The sequence below is a fragment of the Loxodonta africana genome, chromosome 5, assembly GCF_030014295.1.
Source record: "Loxodonta africana isolate mLoxAfr1 chromosome 5, mLoxAfr1.hap2, whole genome shotgun sequence".
NCBI lineage: Eukaryota > Metazoa > Chordata > Mammalia > Proboscidea > Elephantidae > Loxodonta > Loxodonta africana.
The window spans coordinates 81746381-81772611 of record NC_087346.1 but is presented as its reverse complement, the minus strand read 5'-3'; the positions used below and the strand labels follow the sequence as shown (position 1 = coordinate 81772611).

Below are 26231 nucleotides of genomic sequence, written 5' to 3'. Positions count from 1 at the left end.
TGTAACTATTATTCAAATTTACGCATCAACCACTAATGCCAAAGATGAAGAAAGTAAGAAATTTTACCAATTTTTGCAGTCTGAAATTGATCAAACTTGCAATCGAGTTGCATTAATAATTACTGGTGATTGGAATTTGAAAGTTGGAAACAAAGAAGAAGGAACAGTAGTTGTAAAAAATGGCCTTGGTGACAGAAGCGATGGCAGAGATAGCTTGATAAAGTTTTGCAAGATCAATGACTTCTTCATCACAAATAACTTTTTTCACCAACATGAATGGCGACTACACACGTGGATCTCAGCAGATGGTTTACACAGGAATCAAACTAACTATATCTGTGGAAAGAGATGATAGAAAAGGTCAATATCGTCAGTTAGAACAATGCCAGGGACCAACTGTAGAAACAGGCCATCAATTACTCATATGGAAGTTCAAGCCGAAGCTGAAGAAAATTAGAACAAGTCCACAAGAGCCAAACTATGACCTTGAGTATATTCCACCTGAATTTAGAGGCCACCACAAGAACAGATTTGACACTTTAAACACTAAAAGCCACAGACCAAATGAGTTATGAAAGGTCATCGTACATAAAGAAAGCAATAGGTCACTAAAAAGACAGGAAAGAAAAAAAAAGAACAAAATGCATATCAGAAGAGAATGTGAAACTTGCTCTTCAACACACAGTAACGAAAGCAAAATGATGAAGTAAAAGAACTGAAAAGAAAATTTCGAAGGGCAGCTTGAGAAGACAAAAAAGTATTAGAATGAAATGCACAAAGACCTGGAGTTAGAAAACCAAAACTAAAGAACATCCTCGACGTTTCCCAGGCTGAAAGAACTAAAGAGAAAATTCAAAGCCTTGAGTTGCAATACTGAAGGATTCTATGGAAAAAAATATTAAATGACACAGGAAACATCAAAACATGGAAGGAATATACAGGGTCACTATACCAAAAAGAACTGGTCAATGTTCAACCATTTCAAGAAGTAGAATATGATCAAGAACCAATGCTAATGAACGAAGAAGTCCAAGGTGCACTGAACACACTGGCAAAAAACAAGGCTCCAGGAACTGACAGAATACCAACTGAGATGTTTCAAGAAACTGATGCACCACGAAAAGCGCTCACTCGTCTATGCCAAGAAATTTGGAAGACAGCTAACCGACCAACTGACTGGAAGAGATACTATTTGTGCCCATTCCAAAGAAGGGTGATGCAACAGAATGTGGAAATTATAGAACAACATCATTAATATCACACACAAGTAAAATTTTGCTGAGGGTCATTCAAAAGCAGTCAAGGCAGTACATCAACTGGGAACTACCAGAAATTCAAGTCAGATTCAGAAGAGGATGTGGAATGAGGTATATCACTGCAGATGTCAGGTGGATCTTGGCTGAAAGCAGAGAATACTAGAAAAATGTTTACCTGTGTTTTGCTGACTATGCAAAGGTATCTGACTATGTGGATCACAGCAAATTATGGATCATATTATGAAGAATAGGTATTCCAGAACACTAAATTGTGATCATGAGAAAAATGGAGAAAAGATTGAAGTTGTCAAGGATTTCATTTTACTTGGATCCACAATCAACACTCACAGAAACAGCAGTCAAGAAATCAAACGACTGGGGAACTCTTTAAAGTGTTAAAAAGTGTTAAAGTGTTAAAAAGCAAAGATGTCACTAAGGGGTTCCTGACCCAAGTCATGGTGTTTTCAATCGCCTCATATGCATGCAAAAGCAGGACAATGAATAAGGAAGACTGATGAAAAACTGATGCCTTTGAATTAGGGTGTTGGGGGAAGCCTACTGAATATTCCATGGTCTGCCAGAAGAACAAACAAATCTGTATTGGGAGAAGCAAAGTCAGAGTGCTTCTTAGAAGCCAGGATGGTGAAACTTTGTCTCATGTACTTTGGACATGTTAACAGGAGGGAACAGTCCCTGGAGAGGGACATTGTGCTTGATAAAGTAGAGATTCAGCAAAAAAGAGGAAGGCCTTCAATGAGACGAAATGACACAGTGGCTGCAACAGTGAGCTCAAACATAGCAACAACTGTGAGGGTGGTACAGGACTGGGCAGTTTTTCATTCTGCTGTGCTTGGGGTCTCTATGAGTCAGAACCAACTCAATGGCACTTTAACAACAACAGGAATTTTTGTATGTTCCCAAGATTACCCATCCCTGGTAGACATACATACCTTATATAATCCTATAAAGTTTGTAGATTTTACTTTAATGATTAAGTTATATTATATGGTAGAGCTGACTTTAAGATAAGTAGAGTATCTGGGTGGACCTGATCCAATTATATGAGCCTATTAAAAGCAAAGAGTTTTCTTTGGGTGGTTGGAAACAAAGAAGGCAGAGATTCAAAGCATAAGAATTCAATCTACCATTACTGGCTTGAAGGTGGAAGAAGCCACATGTCAAGGAATGCTGGCAGCCTCTAGGAAGTGATAGTGATTCTGGGCTAACAGCCAGCAAGAAAACCAGGATCTCAGTTCTATAACTGCAAGAAACTAAATTCTGCTAACAAGAAGATTAAACTTGAAAGTGAATCTTCTGTGAGCTTCCAGATGAGAACTCAACTCAGCTGACACCTTACTTCATCCCAGTGAGACGCTGAGCTAGAAAAGCCAACTACACTGTGCCCAAACTACTGACCTATAGAAACTGAGAGATAATAAATCAGTGCTGTTTCACATCACTAAGTTATGATAAACTGTTATGCTGCAATAAGAAACTAATACACACTATGCAATGAGTTGAAAAAACATGCACGCAGAGCTTCCAATTTAGCTTTTCATGACATTGCTATTAACTACAAACAGAAGCCAGGGATCAACAGACATTTAGGAAAAGACAGGCACAAATATCCAAAAAGAGAGTGAAATTTTAATATGTTAAAAATACTAAAGTTCAGGGGGAGAAAAAGTAGAGAAAAGTGGCACAGATATAGAGGAAAATCATAAATAAGACTGGCAACAAACATTTCAACTATAACACCAGAAATCAGAAGACACTGAAGCAAGAACTTAGAAAGTCTGTAAGAAGTGATTTTTAAACTAGAATTCTATACCTGGTCAACCCATCAAGTATGAAGATAGTATAAAAGGCATTTTCAGACAAGGTCTCAAAAAAATTTACCTCTCAAGCATCCTTTTTCAAGAAACCTATTGAATACCCAAACTATGATCAATTGCAACATCACAAAAGGAGAAACAACTAAACATCTGGCTCTTTCTTAATGTGATACGTAAGGAAACATACACCATCGTGAATAAGTGTTCTTGATAAAAACAAAATGAAGCTGAACCTAGTCAAGTCTCTGGATTCGAATTCTGGTTTATAAGAAATTTAACACACAGAGGTGCAACTGGCAAAATCCCTAACTGGAGAAATTCAAGGAACAAATGACGCTGTTTCTTCAACAAATAGAGAAAAAGGAAAATAAAAAAAAAAAAAAAAGGAGCAGGAACTATTATGATTTAAAGACATTTATGAAATGTATTCAATGTAAAACAATATGGGAACCTTGTCTGGATTCTAATTCAATCAAATTAACTATAAAAAGACATTATAGGAGGTGGGGCAAGATGGCGAAGTGACTGAGGTCTCAGAACTCTGAACAGCAGCTGAGGTACTAGAGAGTCCAAAAGGTGAGTCCAAAAGCAGGGGAGAAGAGGGGTAAGGTCACCTTAGAAACTGGGAAATCCTACCTGCTAACATAGGAAGTGCTCACTCATTGAAGCCACTTTGGGATGCCAAACAGGGGACAGAGAAAAGGAGCTAATCTGAGGAAGTTCTAGCCTGACTTTTTTTTAAGGCAGTGCAAAGTGGCCATGGGAGTTCATGGGCCATGCAATTGGGAGGGGCAAAGAAGACTTGGCATTGTGAGAGTGCTGCTGAATCTTGCTGTGGCCTCAGATGGAAGGGCACTAGGAAAGGGAGAAACTGTAAGAGCAACAGAGCAAGGGAAATACTTCAGACTGACAGGAACAAGGGAAAAAAGCATACACACGATGGGAGTGTCTATGCAGGAGCGCAAGTGACAGAAAGACACAGAGAGTCCCATACTGTTGCTACAGGAAAGCAGAGCACCACTACTTATGACGGAGTCTCTGAACAACTAACCCCCACCCCACCGCGAGCATGTGTATTAAATTCCAGAGACCAAGCCTACGCACCTTCTGAACAAGCACTGGAAAAACAAAACAAAAAAAAAACTATAGATAAGAATGACATCTAGTGCTTCTCAGGAGAAAATATCAAGCCCACAATGGTTGGGTCATTTAGACTCATAGCAAATCTGTTAGGCTGAGGGAAGCTGCTCCATGGGGTTCCCAGAGCTGTGCATCTTTACAGAAGGGGTCTACTGAATCTTTCTCCTGTGGAGCGGCTGATGGGTGTGGACCCCGGCCTTTCACTTTGCAGCTGCGTGCGTGGCTGCTGAGCTACCAGGGCACCCAATCAGAAAATTTACCTTCAACGAACAAAACAAAAAACCCGAAGCAAAATTTTTTAAAAAGACAACAAAAGGGTCCAAGTTTAATAAAAGTTAGTAAAAACACATGAAATCACAAGCGAAGAAGGACCAAAACTAAAACATGAAAAAGAGGAAATCTCTCCTATGGAAGACAGAACAATGCGAGGAATTGATTATTCGTAGACTATGGGGCAAAAAGCACACTGAAACAAACTGCGGAGTTCAGGAAACAACGGCGGAACAAAATGAGAAACTTAACAAAGAAATCGAAAATATCAAAAAAAGAGGACTACTCAAACTGAAGAATAAAACATTGGAATTAGAAAATGCAAGAGAAACACTGAACAACAAGGATGAACAAAGAAAAGACAGAATAAGTGAACTAGAAGACAAAATAACTGAACTTAATCAAGTTTCAAGAGGAAGCAACAAAGGAAAGCAAACAAACCCAAAAGGAAATGTGGGATTCAGTTAAGAAATCTAACATTAGAATTATTGGAGTCCCAGAGCACCAGGACAACAATAAAGCCACAGAAGCAAATTTTCCAAGAGACAATTTCCCAGGCCTGAACAGAGAATCAAGCCTGCAAATACAGGACACTACACAAACCCTAACTAGAAGAGACACAGAAAGTTCAACACCGCAACATATTCTAATAAAATTCTTTAAAACCAAAGACGAGGAGAGAATTCTGAAAGCAGCAAGGGAAAAACTCAATATAACATACCAACGGTCTTCCCTAAGAATGAGTGTGGATTTCTCCCTAGAAACTATAAGGCCAGAAGACAGCGGAGGAACATATATAAAATACTAAACCAAAACAAATGGCAATCAAGAATTTTTTACCCAGTAAAGTTGTCATTCATAAATGAGGGGGAAGTAAAGACATTTTCAAACAAACAGAAGCTCTGAGAATTTGCCACTACCAAAGCAACTTTGCAAGTATTACTCAAGGGAGTACTCCAAATGGAAAAGCAAGAGCATTAAGAAATAAGTACAAAGTAAACTTGTTGAATACAGGTTGTATACTGATTTTAATAGAGTAACACCAATAGAAAAGGAGGAGGGAGGAGTACATCAGGAATAGATGTATTATGTTAAGGTTGTATGTTAACTGTTGTTCATATATTAAACACTGTTGTAATCGTAAGCTGTGTAATGTAACACATGTGGTAACCACTAAGAAATGACCAAGAAGAAGCATTAAGAGAAGGAGGAAGATAAAAAAAGAGTTCATTCCAAGAAAGCACCAAAATACAAACAAAAACAGAAAAATAAGAATAAAACAAACAAGACACGAATCCTCAAAAAGCAAATACCAAAATGTATGAGGCAGACACTTGGTTTTCAGTAACAACCTTAAATGTAAATAGTCTAAATTCCCCATGCAAAAGGCAGAGGGTGGCTGAATGTATAAAAAAACATGATCCATCCTTTTGCTGTCTAGAAGAAAACACACCTTAGACATAAGGACACAAATAGATTGAAAATAAAAGGACAAAGAAAAATATTCCATGCAATCAGTAAACAAAATAGAGCAGTGGTGGCCATACTGGTATCAGATTAAAAAAAAAAAGCAGGCTTTAAATCAAAATTTATTACAAGAGATAAAGAAAAGGCATCATATAACAATAAAAAGGTCAATCCAGGAAGAAGGCATAACAAATATAAATACATATTCACCTAAACAGCAATGCACCAAAATACATAAAACAAATACTGACGAATATGAAAGAAGAAACAGATGACCCCACAGTAATAGTAGGGAACTTCAACACATCACTTTCAATTACAGACAGAACACCTAGAAAAAAGGTCACTAAGAAACTGTGAACCTGAATAAAATCATAAGCCAACTGGACCACTCCGACACCAGAACGATACATTCTTCTCTAGCACACGCAGATCATTTTCCAGAATAGGCCACACGCTAGGACACAAAACACGTCTCAACAAATTTAAAAAGACCAAAATAATACAAAGCATCAACAGAATGAAGCTACAAATCAACAATAGGATAAATAAGGAAAAAAGAATAAACACATAGAAACTGAATAATACACTACTAAAAAACTGTCGGGTCATAGAGGAACTCAAAAGTGAAATTAAAAAATTTCTAGACTAAAACAAACAAATCTGTCTTGGAAAATGTACAGCCGGAATGGTCCTTGGAAGCAAGGACGGCAAGACTTCATCACACATACTTTGGACATGTTATCAGGAAGGACCAGTGCCTAGAAAAGGATATCATGCTTGGTAAAGTAGAGCATCAGCAAAAAAAGAGGAAGATCCTCAATGAAATGGACTGACACAGTGGCTGCAACAATGGGCTCAAGCATAACAGCAATTGTGAGGACGACACGTGGCAGTGTTTCATGCCGTTATACACAGAGTTGCTGTGATTCCAAACTGACTCAACAGCACCTACCAACAACAGAATCAAATGAAGATGAAAACACAACATATCAAAACTTTTGGGACACAGCAAAACAGTACTCAGAGGGAAATTTACAGCCATAAATGCCTACATTAAAAAAGATCCAAAATCATTAACTTAAACCTACAACTTGAACATATAGAAAAGGTAACAGTAAAAGAAGCAAAAAACTATCAGAAAAAAATATGAAAAATCAGAGTAGAAATAAATAAAACTGAAAATAGAAAAACAACTGATAGAATTAACAAAACCAGAAGTTAGTTCCTTGGCAGGATAAATAAAATAGACAAACCAGTGGCTACAATGACAAAAGAAAAAAAACAGAAGAGGCAAATAATCAAATTAAGAAATGAAAATGGTGACATTACAACCGATCCAATAAAGAAGATAATAACTGAATACTATGAAAAACTGTACTCCAACAAATTTGAAAACCTAAATGAAATGGACAAACTCCTAGGAAAATAGTACCAACCCAAACCAACATACAGATAGAAAATTTAAACAGACTCATTACAAAAGGAGAGATAGAAGATGTCAACAAAAAACTGCCAACAACAGAAAAATCCCAGAACCAGATGGCTACACTAGAGAATTCTACCAAACATTCAGAAGATACTGAATAATCCCACTCAATCTCCTCAGAAACACAGAAGAGGAAGCAACACTACTGACTTCTTTCCATGAAGCCAGCATAACCCTGATATCTACATCAGGAAAAGACATAACAAAACAAGGAAACTATAGACCAATATCCCTTAAGAACATAACCCACCAACCCACTGCTGTCGAGTCGATTCCGACTCATAGCGACCCTAGAGGACAGAGCAGAACTGCCCCATAGAGTTTCCGAGGAGCGCCTGGCGGATTCCACCTGCCGACCTTTCGGTACACATAGATGTAAAAAATTTTCAACAAAACTCTAGCAAACGAACACTGTCAAAAACATCATACACCCTGATCAAGTGGGGTTCATACCAGGATTACAGGATGGTTCAGTGATAGAAAATCAATCAATGTAACCCACCACACAAACAGAAAAAAAGGAAAAGAACCATATGATCCTATCAACTGATGCAGAAAAGGCACTGAATAAAATTCAACACCGTTTCCTGATTTAAAAAATCAGCAAAATAGGAGTAGAAGGGAATTTTGTCAACATAATTAAGGACATGTACGCAAAACCAACAGCCAACATTATACTCAACACAGAAAGGCTGAGAGCCTTCTTTTTGATGATGGGAATGAAAGAAGGCTATCCATTATCACCACTCTTATTCAACATTGTACTGAAGTCCTAGCCAGAGCAATAAGACATGAAAAGAGAAATAAAAGTTATACAAATCAGTAAAGAAGAAGTAAAACTATCTGTTTTTGCAGAAGACATGATCTTACACATAGAAGACCCAAAAGATTCCACAACAAAGCTACTGGAACTAATATTAAGAATTTAGCAACATTGTAGGGCATAAGATCAACATAAAAAAATCAGCTGGGTTCTTCTACACTAACAAAGACTACTCTGAAAAAGAAACAAGGAAACAGTACCACTTACAATAGCTCCCAAATCAATAAAATAACTAGGAATTAACACCATCAGAGACATAAAAAACTTATACAATAAAAATTGTAAGTATCTTTGGAAACAGTTTATCTAATAAGAGTCTAATCCCTAAAATCTGCAGAAAACTGCAACAGGTTAACAATAAAAATACAAACAACCTAATCACAAAATGGGCAAAGAACATGAACAGAACCTTCACCAAAGAGTACATCCAAGCAGTCAATGAACATATGAAACAATGTTCTTGATCATTAGCCATTAGAGAGATGCAAATCAAAACTATGAGATACTATCTTACCTCGGATAAAATGGCACTGATTTAAAAAAAAAAAAAAAGTAACAGCAAATGTTGGTAAGGATGTAGGGAAATTGGAACCCTTATTCATTGCTAGTAGGACTGTAAAATGGTACAACCACTATGGAAAATTGTGTGGCACTTTCTCAAAGTACTAGAAATAGAATCAACCTGTGATCCAGCAATTCCACTCCAGGCTATATACCCTAAAAAAAAAAAAAAAATTTTTTTTTTTTTTTGGTTATATATTTTTTTTTACCCTAGAGACCTAAAAATAACGACATGAACTGATATATGCATACCAATGTTCAACCAAAGTGTCCATCAATGGAAAGATTAATAAGCAACGTGTGGTACATATATACAACGGAATACTATACAATGATGAGTATGAAAAACATTATAACATAGATGGACCTGGAGGGCATAATGCTTTGTGAAATAGGTAAAGCATATAAGGATAAATACTGAATGATCCCTCTGGTATAAGACGGTAAGAACAGATACATACAGAGAAACCAATGTCCACCAGTGGCTACCAGGAAGGGAGTGGAGTAGGGAAAGTATGCTTTATACAGTACAGGCTAGTTGTTTTGGGGGATGGAAAAATGGCACTGATTGTGGATGTACTGAGTACAGCACAACCAAAATAATCTTGAGTGTTTGAGCACATGTGGATGGGTATAAGCAAATTGGAATACAGGTAGGTCTAGATGCACACACAGGTCAGAACAGACAGAAGTATCTGGGTACGGGCACATATGTTCACTGAAGACACAAAAACAGATATTTCTCTCATACATAACCAAACATCTTCCAACACTGGTTTTCTGACCATTGGTCCCAGATAGAATCAGAGAAGGAAAAGGAGTTGAACTCAAATTCTCCTTTAAAAAAAAAAAAAACCAGACAAACTAGAACAGTAGAGAACAGAGGTCCCCTTGAGGTTATCACCCTGAGACATTCTTTAAACCTAGAACCAAGCCTATCCCAAGATCACCTTTTTGCGAAAACAGAGTGGCACACAAAATAAAGGATATTACCCATAAGATCGGTTCCCTACTTACAAACCATCAGTATGGACCAAGAGGTCAACAATTTCATAAAAGCAAAGATAAGAAGATAAAGGGGCAGGAAAACTAGAGTACTGGAAAGGTAACAAACAGAACACAATTAAAGACAATGTTGATACACTATGACAACGTAACTAATGTCACTGAAAAATCTGTGTAAAAATTGCCAAATGGGAACCTAGCTTGCTGTGTAAACTTTAGCCAAAAACTCAATAAAATATTGTTTTTTTTTTAAAAAAAAGACATTATGAAACAATTGTGGCAATTCTAACAGTGACAGGATATTTGGCAATAATAAAGGATTGCTATTATTTTTTTCTTTAGATATTGTTATGGATTGAAATTGTGTGTCCCCCAAAATATCTGTCAACTTGGCCAGGTCATGATTCCCTGTACTGTATAACTGTCTACCATTTTGTCAGCTGATGTGATTTTCCCATGTGTTATCAATTCTATCACTATGATATAGTGAGATGGATTAATGGCAGTTGGATTGATGAGATCTACAAGATTAGATAGTGTCTTAAGCCAATCTCTTTTGAGATATAAAAGAGAGAAGCAAGCACAGAGACGGGGGACCTCATACCACCAAGAAAGCAGCACGAGAAGCAGAGCACATCTTTTGGACGTGAGGTTTCTGCGCTGAGATGTTCCCAGACCAAGGGAAGACTGAGGACAAGAACCTTCCTACAGAGCCAAAGGACAGAGAAAGCCCTCCCCTGGAGTCAGCACCCTGAATTCAGACTTCTAGCCTACTGGACTATGAGAGAATAAACTACTCTTTGCTAAAGCCATACACTTGTGGTATTTCTGTTATAGCAGCACTAGATGACTAAGACAGATATGTAATGTGGCATTACGGTTACTTTTTTTAAACGATATCTTAATTTAAAGATACATACCAAATTATTTACATACAAATAATATATTTAGGTTTGCTTCAAATTAATCAGGAGTGGTGGTTAGCAGGGAAGTAATGGGTACAGACAAAGCAAGACTGGCCATACCCTGACTGAAGCTGGTGAAGGCTACCAAAAAGTTCTTATGCTATTCTCTCTAGGCTTGTATGCGAACATTTTCATAAAAATAAGAAAGAAAATAAAGGAGAGAGGGAAAGAAGAAATGAAGGAGGGAGGGTAGGGGGAAATTAGCTTGTTAGCTACTGCAAAGGAAACTGGAAAAAAAATGGGAATAAACACAGAAATAGGAAGATGAAGCCATTATCAGCATTCTATAAAAACGAACTCAACCGCCAAAAGTAAAATCTAAAGCTAAAATTTACCTCCATGCAGTACCTTTGAACCCAGTTCTGCCTCCTGGAATCACAGAAAACAAATATCCCTCTTCTATGTGGTAGCCTTGCAGCATTTGAAGGGCACCATATTCAAACCAAATCTTGTCTTCAGAAGATATACTCCCTGTTCCTCCTATGACATGTTTTCAAATAATTTCACAATCCTATTGCTCTTGTCTAAATTCCTATAGCCACATCAAACTTCCGGTGAATGCTAAATCATGACTCTACTCTTCTGTGCAAATAGTTTTACATATTCCAAGACAGGACCTTGCATATGTCCCTAGTATATTTTCATTTTATTTGGTCATCCCTTTAATAATCCAACTAAAATTTTGCCTAGGATAGAAATCAAGAATAATCATGAGTCCTTCATATATTTAGATGCTGAAAAAATTACCAAACAGTAGTAGATCACTTTTATGCTACAGTGAAGTAGCAGTTTACATGCACTGGAGCACTTAAACCACAAACAATTAATGTTCACAGTAATTTAAGTCTAATTTAGAAAACTTAAAATACTATGGTTATTTAAAATGATCATAAAGATTTAGTTATTATTCCTTCATATTAAAGGTACAATGATGCTAAGTCTTTGATTAAGGACCCTGGTAGCAATAGTTAAGCGCTCAACTGCTAATCTAAAAGTTGGCGGTTCAAACCTACCCAGCAGCTCCATGGGAGAAAGACTTGGCAATTATTTCCATAAAGATTACAGCCAAGAAAACCCTATGGGGCAGTTCAACTGTCACATGGGGTTGCTATGAGTTGGGATCGACTCAATGGCACCCAACAACAACTACAAATCTTTCATTATATGTATATAGTTCCTAATTAAAACACTGTTTCTATGGAGACAATAAAATAAGGTTTCAAGAAACAGTGTATAACAAAAACAAGGGAGAGAATTCTATGTAAAGTCCCTCTTTATGAAGTCTATAGCAGCACATGAATTTACTCTGGTAATGAAAATTAAAATATATTTAATGAAATGCTGCATGTAATTTTCTACAAAAATTATTAACTTTTTTATGAATAGTCTCATACTAAATATTCAAGATCATACACTTATAATAACAACTGTTTTTATTAGATTTATGTGCAACTTTAGATAATAATGTAGACACACTACATATGTAGAGTTTGTAGACATACCTGCAGCTTCTAGTAAAGCTTCCAGTCGAGCCTGTGTTTCTGGATCTACTGTCCTGAGGTCTGCGCCATCAGCAGTTCCCGACAAGAGTAACTTGGAAGCAGTTTCCAGCATTGGATTTTCCAAATCATCTTGATCCAAAATGAAAGACTCCACCTAGAAAACAAACCCAATAAAGAAAGGAAGGGAAAAATAAAAGGAGTAAAGAGTGAAAAAAGAGGGAAGAGAAAAAAACAAGAAAAAGGGGAGACAAAAAATATTTTAGTATAATTACCAATGATAAATACAGTGTAACTCTAAATAAATTCAATGAAATATCTAAGTCCATCGTTTAACTAAAGGAGAAAACTGAATGTTTTACATTTGTAGAAAAAATTTAAGAATGATATTCATATGCAATCTAATTTTATGCGTATGGTTTTCAACTTTAATTTGGGGTGAGGGGAGAGTACAAGGATAGTGATTAAGCTGTGAAACCTCTGACCTTAGTAGATGAGCCACATCAGCAATAATGAAACATTTTTGCTCTCAGGACTCTTTTAAACACTTAAGTGTTGAAGATGCTAGAACTTCATATAATGGCTGTATTTACCAATATTTACCATATTTGAAATGAAACTACAATTTTTTTTAATAAATTACCTTCATTAATATCACTACTGGTTTCGGAAAAGCCTTTCAATACTGGCAAGCTATCAAAGGCAGGAAGGTATGCCCTTTCCAAAATTCTAATTTTTCATGAAAGCTAAATTTTATCATTGGCAACAAATACTGTCAATTGTTTTCCTTAAAGCAACAGGCTCACTTCAATAATTTTTGAGGATGTTTGCCAAATACTGAAGTTTGAATAAGTATTAATAGTTTATCTGTCAACTATACTTTCCAGTAAAAATGGCATTTCACTAAAAAAAAAAAAAAAAGGTGGCTAATTCACCTCACATCTCAAACAATCACATCAAGAGTTTTTCCTCCAGACAAACACCATACTTTGGTTTCAGCAGAAGTACTCTGTGTTTATTTGCCATTTCATCACAGATGACAATATTAAAAAGATGAACTCAAAAGTGGAGATTTCATAAAACGAATCATTTTTATTGCTTCATCAAGGACAATCTTAAAGTGAAGTTGGGTTTTTACTGTTTTAACTATGGGTTCGTATCAGTAAAGAGGAAACCGATAGTGGTACAGTTTGATGCCACGGCCTTGATTCTTCTTAAAGGGATGAGCAGTACAAGTGTCAACACGGTAAAAAAGGTAAACAACATCTTAGTATTATGATGAAAATAGTTTTGGCCCTTGACTATCTTAAAATGGTCACACTCAGGGGTCTACAGCCTATGCTTGAGAGCCACTGACATCGTAGTATTTACCAGATTCAATTAAAGGAAATTTGAATTAGAAAACAGCAAACTCCTAAGAGTTTAAAAAAGTTTTGTTTTGGCATTCTCTATCACATGGAAACCCTGGTGGCACAGTGGTTAAGGGCTACAGCTGCTAACCAAAAGGTTGGCAGTTCAAATCCATCAGGCACTCCTTGGAAACTCTATGGGGCAGTACTACTGTGTCCTATAGGGTTGCTATAAGTTGTAATCGACTCAACAGCAATGGGTTTTTTTTTTTTTTTAAGCATACGAACAGTACTTACAATAAGGTACCAAAAAAAAATTGTTTGCTGACAAAACAAATTGATTGTTACATAAAATAATTCACAATTTTAACATTATCAGAGGACATGTATTTTGTAAGTAAAAGGTACTTGCAACACTATAATAAATAAAATAGATATAAAAGTAATTAATAGTCTAGAATACAAGCATGCCCCTATGTCTAGTAGCCACAAATCAGGTATAAGGAGAAGACCTTAAGAAATAAATTTTTAATTATCATAACATCAGAAATTGTGCATTATTTCATCTTTGAAAATCACCTATCTAGTAGGCAGGCGTAGTTGTTATATTGAATCAATACATATATAATTTTTTTTTTTTTATTAACAATGGGGCAAAATAATACAAGTCATATATAGGGTTCTTCCAAAATTTTAACTAAAGCAGTTTAACATGAAATAACATTTGACATATCTCGTATTTCAAATACAGCAGAATACTGTGACAACAGTCTGTTGATATCTGAAAAAATTTCACCTCACTCTGCAGTATATTAACTTTACCCAATCAATAACAATTAAGATTCTATAGAGTTAAGAATAAAACACAAGAACAATTTTTTTTTCTTTTAATCTTTTAAGCTATTTTTCAAAGCTGGAGTGAAAGCATGATGGAGCGAGAATCTTGATTAAAGTCTGATACTTTAGGAAGCAGATATCTGGGTATGGTTTGGCCACTGCAGGATGTGATTCAAAATTATTATGTAAAAATCATGTCTTCCTATCTCCAAACATGGTCCACAAGATGAGTCTCCCTAATGAAAAGGCTGTTTTCCAGTGAAATTTTCTCCATTAAAATATCTACAATCATTTCAATCCAATGGGAGAAGACAGGAGAAGGGAAACAAAGAAAATGAATATAGATGTTATGAACAGATAAAAAGTTAAAAAACATAAGATTTTAAAGCTTTAGAAGACAAGAGACCTCAAAGAGTCAGCATATAGTTAACCAACAAATCAAAGATAGAGAGCAGAGTGCTAATGAAATTGTTCAAAGGAGACCACGCATGCAGGAAGAGTAATACGAAAAGGCTTTGACTAAAATAACCAATTTGTATATATAAAAAAAAAAGTGCTATGGCTGCTAAACCAAGGGTCGGCAGTTCGAATCCACCAGGCACTCCTTGGAAACTCTATGGGGCAATTCTACTCTGTCCTATAGGGTCGCTATGAGATGATGAAATTTGTATATAAGAGAGGAAAAGGAAGAAATGTGGTACTGGCAGACAACTATAAAGTTTCTATATGTTACAACAGAGGGTCTACTGTAGGAAGAGTCATAAAGTTAAAAGTTACATCATAGAAGGTATGAAATTTCAATCAAAAGTGATTTTCTGACACAAAGTTCCCAATGCTACACTGTATCATAACTAAGGCTAGAGAATACTTAGTAAGAAAATTGCAACCCAATCCCTTAATAAGTGATCAAGTACAGAAACATCTCTTTTCCTATCAATTTTAAACTTTACCACAAGGAGTTCTTAGGTTGATTTTTCATTCTGCTGTTTTCACTAGGCAAAAAACTTGACAACTTAACAACAACAAAAACCTAAACCTGTTGTTGTTGAGTCAACTCTGACTCATGGGAACAACATGTGTGTCAGAGTAGAACTCTACTCCATAGGGTTTTCAAGGGCTGTGACCTTTCAGAAGCAGACCACTAGGTCTTTTTCTGAGACTCCTCTGGGTAGATTCAAACCAACAGCCTTTCAGTTAGTTGCCCAGTGCTTAACTGTTTGCACCACCCAAAGATTCTTGAAGCAACCTTAGTGGGATATTAAATAAAAGTTTCTCTCATTAGCATTATTATTAGATGAATTTATCAAAATGTGAATCTCTGCAACTCAATACAAAAATCTAAAAAAATAAACAAAAAAATTTTTAAGAAATCTGAAAAGAAAATAGCCTTCATTCTCACCAATAAGCCACAATATTGCCATATGAATAACATACATAAAACCATGACATAAACAGTATACTGATGTTTCTATGACTCAGGATCATCCCTAAAATAGAACAGCAGCAAATTCAAACAACTATGAAATTCTGTATATAAACAAAAAAAGAAAATCATTGTCCTTGAGTCGATTCTGACTTACAGCAACCATATAGGACAGGGAACAATTGCCCCACAGAGCTCCCAAGGAGTACCTGGTGCATTCAAACTACCCATCCTTTGATTAGCAGCCATGGCTCTTAACCATTACGCCACCAGGGTTTCCTCCTCTTTATATAAATAGCGACCTCTTTATAGAGAGCTTATTTAAAAAAGGTAAAGGGATGAAAGGAAAGACTAGGAATAGATATCTATTATTTCCTCTCCCACTTCCTGTGTAATGAAAAAGGAACTAATTTCAAGGCTACTTTATTAGGGTCAAAAGAATTTAGGTACCAGTCTTGCTTCAGCCATTAGCTATAAGACCTAAACAAGTCTCTCAGCCATCTCTAGATCCTTATTCTGCCTTTTTTTTTCCCCATAAATTTATCACCACATATCATACGTATTTACTGTTTCTCTAAGCTCCACTGAAACAGGGACTTTGTTTAGTTCACCTCTGTATACCTGGCATCTAAAAGCGCTCCTAACACATTGCCTAGACTCAAATATTTGTTGAATAATTAAGGCAATCTGTAAAAAAAAGAAGCTAAAATTTACTTCTCTTTGATTTTGGGATCCTTCTCTTTCAGGTTCTAAAAGGCTCTACTGTATAAGAGAGGTAGTCAAACACATGTAGGATTATATTTTATCGATCTTATAGGAGATATAGAAAAATATTACATTAGGTATCAAGTTGGGCAAAACGCTATCCTCATTGATTTTTAAGCAAATTTTTATTGAAAACATTCCAGGCGCGACAGATACTGCTTAGCACTATGGGGGATACAGAGATGTGTGAAACCAACCCTACTATCTGGAAAATTATTTTTCTGAGAGACCCAAATTTGTGTATAAATGAACAATAACAACAGGGTAGAAAGAGCTAAGTTAACGAGAAAAAAAGCAATAGGAGTTCAGAAGACGAAGTAAAACAGAATTTCCTCCTTTACCACTACCCTCTTTTTACAGAGATGTTTTACAAACATCCTCTCGTTTACAAATGTAAACCAGTTATGGGCATAAGCCTCTCTACCGTTTCCTCAGTGGACATAATTCACCTCAAAAACTGCATTTTCCCATTGAAATTCATCTCATTTTTGTAGGAAAAAAATTTATTTTGAATGGCAAACAGCCAAATTCTGGAATACATCATTCAAATTAAAATAGTATGAGTAAGAAATTCAAATAAATACTTTAAAACACTTTCTTTAAGTGAAATGAGTAAATAATTTCCATGAAAAAGGGAGAAATGAAAGGATGTCCTTATTAGATTTATTTGCTAAGGAATAAAACCAACCAAAGTTATCAATATTTATCAATATTCAAAGTGTGACAATTTAAGTTATATTTAAATTATTTTGGATGTGCGGTTTTAATCTGCTACATTATTTTATGAAATGATGCTTGTACATCAAATTTTTATCTAATATAAAAAACCATAAAAATGTAAAGGCCTTAGACATCACCAGATCCAATTCATTTTATAGATGAGAAAACAGAAGAACAAGGTCCTTTAATTTAAATACCTGGTTTCTAAATATCTAGTACCAGGGGACCAGTAACATAATCAACTAGTTCAATACTCTTTCTACTAGAAAATCCAAAGCTTGAGTATAAAAGGGCTGAACTTTCACACTGCTCCAGAAAAGCTGACCTTAAATTCTATATTTAGGTATCAGGCTGTCACCACCTGAACCCACTGCTTAATTACTAAAAGTAGGACAACCAAACGATGTGTCCCTGATGCAACATACACTACCCGTTGCCGTCGAGTCAATTCTGACTTATAGCAACCCTGTAAGGACAAGCAGAATTTCCCCAAAGGGTTTCCAAGGATATAAATCTTTACAGAAGCAGACTGCCACATCATTCTCGTCCAGAGCGGCGGCTGCTGGCTTTAAACTGCTGATCTTTCCATTAACAGCCAAGTGCTTAACCATTGAGCCACCAGGGCTCCTAGAGTATGCAGCGCCTCTTTTTAAGTATTCTTGCCCCGAAAAATTAAACCACGATCTAACAGCATTTACAGATAACTTCCGGTTAACAAAAAACATAATAAGGCAATTACTGTAACAAGTTAGATCAGGGTTTCTCAGCCTTGGTACTACTGACATTTTGGACCAAATAATTCTTTGTTTTGGGGGCAATTCTGCACATTTTAGGATGTCTGGCAGTTATCTTTGGCCCGTACCCACTAGATTCCGGTTTATGGAAACTAAAAACATCTCCAGACTCTGCCAAATGTCTCCTGGGAGAAACAATCGTCCCCTCGTGAGAAACACTGGCTTACATGGAAGCAAAGAGAGAAAACTTAAAATGTGGAATGTTTTATAGTACAACTGACCAGTTTAACAACTCAGTAGGAGCAGAGAAAAAAAGAAAGGGAGCAAGGAAAGGGGAGGCTACTCATAATTAACAGACTTAAGAGACAAAAACAGCAAAATAATATAGACCTTATTTTAATGCTGGTTCAAGCAAACCAACTGTAAAAATGACATTTTTGAGACAAGTGTAGAAATTTTACTAGAAACTGGGTATTAGTATAAAGGAATCACTGTTTACATAAGAAAATGTCTTTATCTTTTATAGTTTCGTACAGAAGTAATAGGTATGACATCAGGGACTGGCCATCAAATACTTTAGAGATGCAAAGTTACAGCAAATTCTTGACAAATGTTGAATCTGGGTGACATATAAGAAAGAAAATGGCTGTATTAGAAACAATGCCTTCCATAAGTATAGAAGATAGAAGGTCAATTTTCAATGGAAACAACTAACTACATCACACAAGAATGAAAAGAATACTAAACAGATACTAATAAACAGTGATTATGCAGTGGAAGGAAAAAATAATTAATGAACAAGGGCAGTACAAATAAAGCTGCTTAAGGAAGATGGGTGTCTTTCTATAATTGCGTGAAGTTCAGAATTTATATGGTAGGTTACCGAAAGAGCTAAGCATCAGGATCAGTGTTTTAGGAAGGTAACTGGAGACCATATGAAAAATGGCTTTAGATAGATGTGACATCAAAAAAAAAAGAAAGAAACCAACCAACTAGGAATTCATTTTAATATATCAAATCCAAGATTCTGAGTTAGTGATGGGAAAAAGCATGAGCATAAACATACATTTTAAAAATTAGAAGACTGGCAACTTTAGAATGTGGACTTCTTGACTTTCAACTTCACATTTTCCCCGAACCTACTTACATCTACCAATTTACTACTTTCGCTGTTCCAGAAACTATTCTACTTATCACTGAATTTTTTTAAGTTGGTAATCTGTATTTAAAAAAAAAAAAAAAATCCTTAATCTTGACAGCATTTAAAAGGATTTTCAAGCAGCAATGAGTTCCTACCTACACTTGCTCCAGGAAAAAAAAATTCCTTCAATCCAAATTTAAAACTTTAAGATTTCTTAATCAATCCAACCCACACAAAAAAATCCCTCCAAAAGAATGTTTATGACTTTTTTTTCTGAATTTCATTCATTTGTAAATAAGTAAAATTAGTGTTTGATTTTTGTGACCAATTTTGTCATTTCCATGGCATAAAATAGGTTTACAGACTTGGATCCATACCTGATACCATTTTACCTACAAAAAAATCAGTTTAGAACAGCCTGACTTGAAGCTGTTATCATGCACTGCATTACGTAACAACTCAGGTGTCACTTAGTTAGTGATACTCAGAGCACCAGCTATATAAACATAATTCAAAGCAATAACAGTTTCTGAATTTTGGTATTATGATCATGAAAGTATCTGTCATATGGAAAAAAGCTACATATATAATACTTAAGATATAAAAAAGTTAAACTAACTTGAGTCTATGATAAATGTTTAATAGTTTACATTATCTCTTCAACAAGTGCAGGAAAACAGTTATTTGCTTTTCATAATTCTGAGAATACTGATAAACACAGATTATCATAGATAAAATAAAGTCATCATAATGTATATTCTTTTGTACATGGCCTGAAACCTTGTAAAAATTTCTCATATTTTTTGTAATAATAAAAAGGGTAAACAACTAAAATATTACAACTGTTAATAATGAGCAAATTACTCCAAAATTAATATAGCTGGAATTTTTTTCTGTACAAATTAAAATACAATCTTTAGTAGAGTCACCAAAAACTGACCTATATATAGACTGAAATAAAATAAAAATCCACTTAAGAAATAAATACCATCATGTAAAAAGAAAATTAATGGTATGGCTCATTAGGGTATCCTGTGATGAAACTAAGTAAGAATACAGTAAACCTGACTGAAGATAATTAACCTTTTAGAAATTCTGTTCATATAAAACTGACCCTTCATTCTTTCATTCATACCCATTTATTGTGCAGTGGTTAAAGTGAACAACTGCTAACCGAGAGGTCAAAACCACCAGCAGCTCCGAGGGCGAAAGATGTGGCAGTCTGCTTCCACAGAGATTTAAAGCCTTGGAAGAAACCTATGGGATTGGTATGAGTCGAAACTGACTCAACGGCAGTGGGTTTGGTTTTTTTGTACCATAATCCAGGAATTTGCTAAGAATCGGTGATAATGATTGACACAACCTTGTTCTCATGGAACTTACACAAAACATGACCTCCTTTCTTATGCTTCAAGGTACTTATCTGCCTGCAACAATGAAGTATAAAATTACTAACAATTTATCATGAAATTTGAACATTAACTGTAAACTTTATAAAGTAGAAAAATTATGAATGTTTTAAATAAGACAAGAGTCCATGAAATTCCCAAATTCAGAGCTTATCTACAAGTGCTTTTGTTGGCAAGAGAATTAAAGATGAGTATTTTAAAATTTTCCCCTAAACACCAAGTGGGGTGAAATTATAAATTTAGTCTGCTTCTGGTGTTTACCATTATTCAACAAGTATCATAAAAACAGCCTCAGAATAAAATGATCCCTATAAAATGACTTTAAAACACAACAGAGATACACAGAAAAAAAACTGGTGAAATTTCAGAAATGCAGGATATAAAGTGTAAAAAGATTCCAGAGAGTGGAGGGCAAAATATCCTGTTATGTAGAGAAATAAATATCAGAATGATATTAAACCAGATGCCATTGTGTTGATTTCAATTCATGGGTACCCATGTGTGTCAGAGTACAACTGTGTTCCATAGGGTTTTTGATGGCTGATTTTTTGGAAATAGATTGCCAGCCCTTTCTTCTGAGGCACCCCTGGGTAGACTCGAACCTTCACCCTTTCAGTTAGCTGCTCAGTATGTTAACCATCTGCACCACCCAGGGATGACCAGATTGGTATTAAAAACTTGTTGTCATTGAGCTGATGCCAACTCATAATGGCCTTATAGATAGGGCAGAACTGCCGCCACAGTGTTTCCAAGACTATAAATCTTTACAGAAGCAGACTGCCCATTTTTCTCCTGCAAAGTATCTGGTGGGTTTGAACTACTGACCTTTCGGTTAGCAGCTGAGCACTGAACCACTTCGCCACCAGGGCTCCTAAATTGAGAGTCGATTTTCCAAATACAACACAACGATGCTAAAAGATAATGCAATCAATTAAAAGTTCTGAATGAAGCACAATGATTTTGAAAATGAAATTCCAAACTAGAAAATATTTTTTTTTAGATATATAAGGTCTTTGAAAAATTTATAAACCACAAACATTTTCTGGATTCAAAGAACATATCCCTACAAAATGAAAAATGAATCCAAGGAAACGGCATCATTAGACTACAAGACTAAGTTTTTTAGAAAAGAAACCAGTAAGATACAATGCACCTTTAACGTTTCTCGTAATTTTAATAAACGATTCCTTAAAAAGCAAAAAGTCCAAGTATATTATAACATAATCATGGTAGTAAAATTTGAGATGATTTGAAAAATAGAAAAGCAGGGATTGAATAAAATCATGTCAAGGGCCTACATTCCAGGGAAAGGGAGTAACTAGTTATAAATGCTGTTTAATTCAATTCCTGCAGAAAACCAGAAAAAGACACATAATTTTGAAACTGGGAAAACCGGTTAAAGAAAACTAAAAAAATTCACCCTGATGTTACTAGGACTAAACAGAAAATAACAAATGTTGGAAAGGCTGCGGGGCAACTGGAACTCTTAGGCACTGCTGGTAGGAATGCAAAATGGTCCAACCACTTTGGAACAACGATATGGCACTTCCTTAAAAAGCCAGAAATATAAATGCCATACAATCCAGCAATCCCACTCCTAGGAACAGACCCTAGAGAAATAAGAGCTGTCACACAAATAGACATACGTACACCCACGTTCACTGCAGCATTTTCACAATAGCAAAAAAGATGGAAACAACCTAAATGCCCATCAACAGATGAATGGATAAACAAACTATGGTACGTATACACAATGGAATACTACGCAGTGATAAAGAACAATGATGAACCTGCAAAACATCTTACAACATGGATGAATCTGGAGGGCATTGTGCTGAATGGAATAACTCAATCACAAAAGGACACTCTATGAGACTACTACTATTGAAAACTCATGGAAAGGTTTACACACAGAAAAGAAAACAATCTTTGATAGTTAAGAGGGAGCCAAGCGGTGGGAAGGGATAATCACTAACTAGAGAGTAGATAAATGGTAACTTTGGTGAAGGGTAAGAGTACACAATACTGGGGAAGTCAGCACAACCTGACCAAAGCAAAGTCATAGGAGATTCATAGACACATCCAAATTCCTACAGGGATCGAGTTACTGAGCTTCGGGCTGGGGGCCATTGTTTCAGGGAACATCTAGCTCAAATTGGCTTAACATAGTTTATAAAGAAAATGTTCTAAATTCTACTTTGATGAGTAGCATCTCAGGTCTTAAAAGCTTGTGAGTGGCCATCTAAGATATATCTACTGGTACCACCATGTCTACAGCAGGGGAGAATGAAGAAAACCATAAACACAAGGGACAGATTAGTCCAAAGGACTAATGGACCATAACTACCACAGCCTCCACCAGACTGAGTCCAGCACAACTAGACGATACCTGGCTACCACCATTGACTGCTCTGACAGGGATGACAACAGAGGGTCCCGGACTTACTGGTCTGACAGAGACTGGAGAAAACCTGAGAGTATGGCCCCCAGACAACTTTTTTTTCTTTTTTTAATAATTTTTATTGTTCTTTAAGTGAAAATTTACAAATCAAGTCAGTCTCTCACACAAAAACCCATATACACCTTGTTACACACTCCCAATTACTCTCCCCCTAATGAGAGAGCCTGCTCTCTCCCTCCGCTCTCTCTTTTCATGTCCATTTCGCCAGCTTCTAACCCCCTCTACCCTCTCGTCTCCCCTCCAGACAGGAGATGCGAACATAGTCTCAAGTGTCCACCTGATCCAAGAAGCTCATTCCTCACCAGCATCCCTCTCCAACCCATTGTCCAGTCCAATCCATGACTGAAGAGTTGGCGTTGGGAATGGTTCCTGTCCTGGGCCAACAGAAGGTCTGGAGGCCATGGCCACCAGGGTTCTTCCAGTCTCAGCCAGACCATTAAGTCTGGTCTTATGAGAATTTGGGGTCTGCATCCCACTGCTCTCCTGCTCCCTCAGGGGTTCTCTGTTGTGTTCCCTGTCAGGGCAGTCATTGGTTGTAACCAGGCACCATCTAGTTCTTCTGGTCTCAGGATGATGTAGTCTCTGGTTCATGTGGCCCCTTCTGTCTGTTGGGCTTGTAATCGCCTTGTGTCCTTGGTGTTCTTCATTCTCCTTTGATCCAGGTGGGTTGAGACCAATTGATGCATCTTAGATGGCTGCTTGCTAGCATTTAAGACCCCAGATGCCACTCTTCAAAGTGGGATGCAGAATGTTTTCTTAATAGATTTTATTATGCCAATTGACTTAGATGTCCCCTGAAGCCATGGTCCCCAGATCCCTGTTCCTGCTACATTGGCCTTCGAAGCATTCAGTTTATTCAGGAAACTGCTTTTGGTATAGTCCATTTGCGCTGACCTCCCCTGTATTGTGTGCTGTCTTTCCCTTCACCTAAAGTAGTTCTTATCTACTATCTAATTAGTGAATGCCCGTCTCCCACCCTCCCTCCCTCCCCCCTCTCGTAACCATAAAAGAATGTTTTCTTCTGTTTAAACTATTTCTCTCAGGTTCTTATAATAGTGGTCTTATACAATATTTGTCCTTTTGCAACTGACTAATTTCACTCAGCCCAGACAACTTTTAACTCAGTACTCAGGTCACTCCTGAGGCTCTTGCTTCAGCCGAAGATTAGACAGGCCTATAAAACAAACAATAACACACATAGTTCAACTGTGTATACGAGACTAAACAGGCAGACCAGTCCAGGGGCAAGGATGAGAAGGCAGGAAGGGACAGGAAAGCTGGATGAATGGAAATGGGGAACCCAAGGTTGAGAAGACAGGAGTATTGGCAACCAATGTCACAAAACAATATGTGTATTATTTAACAAGAAACTAATTTGCTCTGTAAACTTTCACCTAAAGCACACACACACACAAAATTAGCTAAAGAAAGGGGGCAGAAGGAAAGAAAACAATAAGAAAATGGAACATCTTGATCATAACCCCTCAATGATAGGAGAAAGACCAAAGACTAAGTTAATACAGAAGTGAGTTTTAAAAACATGACATACAGGTTAAGTGGGGGAAAAAAAGAAGGAAAAAACCCTACTGTAAGAGAGACATCTAAATCTTTGGTCACAAAGGAAAATAAAGGAGTGAAGAAACAATACCACTCAGGTGTGCCATTATTAATATCAGACAAAAAAGAATTCAAGGCAAAAAAAAAAAGATGTATTACAATGATAATAGATACACTATACCAAAAGTGTCCAGCTTTCATGTACCTAATATAACATTAAAATACATAAAGTAAAAATGCTAGAAATACAAGCAATTAGAAAATCCATATAACTTAGTAGGAAACTTTTCATATACCTATTTCAGAAAATGAGCAACAAGCAGATTATACAAGGATATAGAGAATTCAGAAATAGAATGAATACACCGTGTACTTATATTTCATAGTATACTGTGAAAAAAGAATACAGAGTCTTTAAAAACAAATAAAAACCTGACCATACCTTAAACAAAAAGGAAAATCTTCCTAACAGATTTCAGAAAGGAGAATTTATATAGATAAAATTATTGGTCCAAAGCAGAATGAAACTAAAAGATATAACAGTAAGAGGATGATACTCTAGTCTACTTGGAAATTTAAAAAGAAGAAAGTCTCTTAATTTTCAGTATATAGCAAAATTAAAACAATGCGCATATTATCTCCTATGGGAGATGACCATCCTGCCTTAAAGAAAAATTTCGAGCCTTAAATATATTCATTAGAAACCAAGATAAATTTAAAATAAATTAAAAGCTTCAAAAATAAATACAAATGAAAAAACAATATAATAATGATTAAAAAATGGAATTGAAGAAATTAAGAAGAAGAGATACAGAAGTAATTAATAAAACCAATACTGGTTTCTTGAGTTAAGTCTAGCAAGAAAGAGACAAGCCTTTGGCAAGTCTGATGATGGAAAATGAGAAAAGGAAAAAATATAAGAAGTTATTAAAATTAGAAAACTTAGCACAACTATGACATTTAAAATGTAAAAGTCTAAACAAAATAATTTGCTAGGAAAAGGAATTTTCAACATTAACTCAAGAAAAAGTAGGAAAAATTAGTAGAGTATCTTCACAAGAAATCTTTAAAACAGCACTGAGCACAAACGGATTTAGGAGCTTTTTCTTCCAAATTTAAGGAGCAATATTTTATTATTTAAGGAATAGAGCACTATTGTTATTATTTCAAAAGCACAGAAAACAAAAAACTTCCTAGCTCATAAGTTACTGACAAACTTGAAAACCTCCCCAAGTAAAACCCCTAGATTACACTGCTAAATACAGATGCAAAAATCCTACCTAAAACACACTATTATAAACCAAATCCAGCAGTAGAGAAAAAAGAATGTCATACAAGAAACACAAGAAAGGGGGCAAAAGAACACAATAATACAATTAATTATACGTACAGAAGCAGTGATCTATTCCTGCCTGAAATGCTTTTTTTTAGCTTCTATTTCATCTTTTCAAATGATACTATCAAAGGAGGTCCTCTCCTCATGTCTCTACCATACTATTCTCTCTAATTCCTCCATAGTACTATC

General features: G+C 35.9%; 1 protein-coding gene across 7 annotated transcripts in view; it reads right to left on the bottom strand.

The window, feature by feature from the left end:
* ANKRD17 (ankyrin repeat domain 17) overlaps positions 1 to 26231 on the bottom strand; it is a 191908-nt gene that overhangs the window by 90414 nt on the left and 75263 nt on the right. For all 7 annotated transcript variants that reach the window (XM_064285707.1, XM_064285708.1, XM_064285713.1 and 4 more), the window contains exon 2: positions 12314 to 12467. In XM_064285707.1, coding sequence (XP_064141777.1) covers positions 12314 to 12467 — 154 coding nt within the window. The remainder of the gene's footprint in view (positions 1 to 12313; positions 12468 to 26231) is intronic.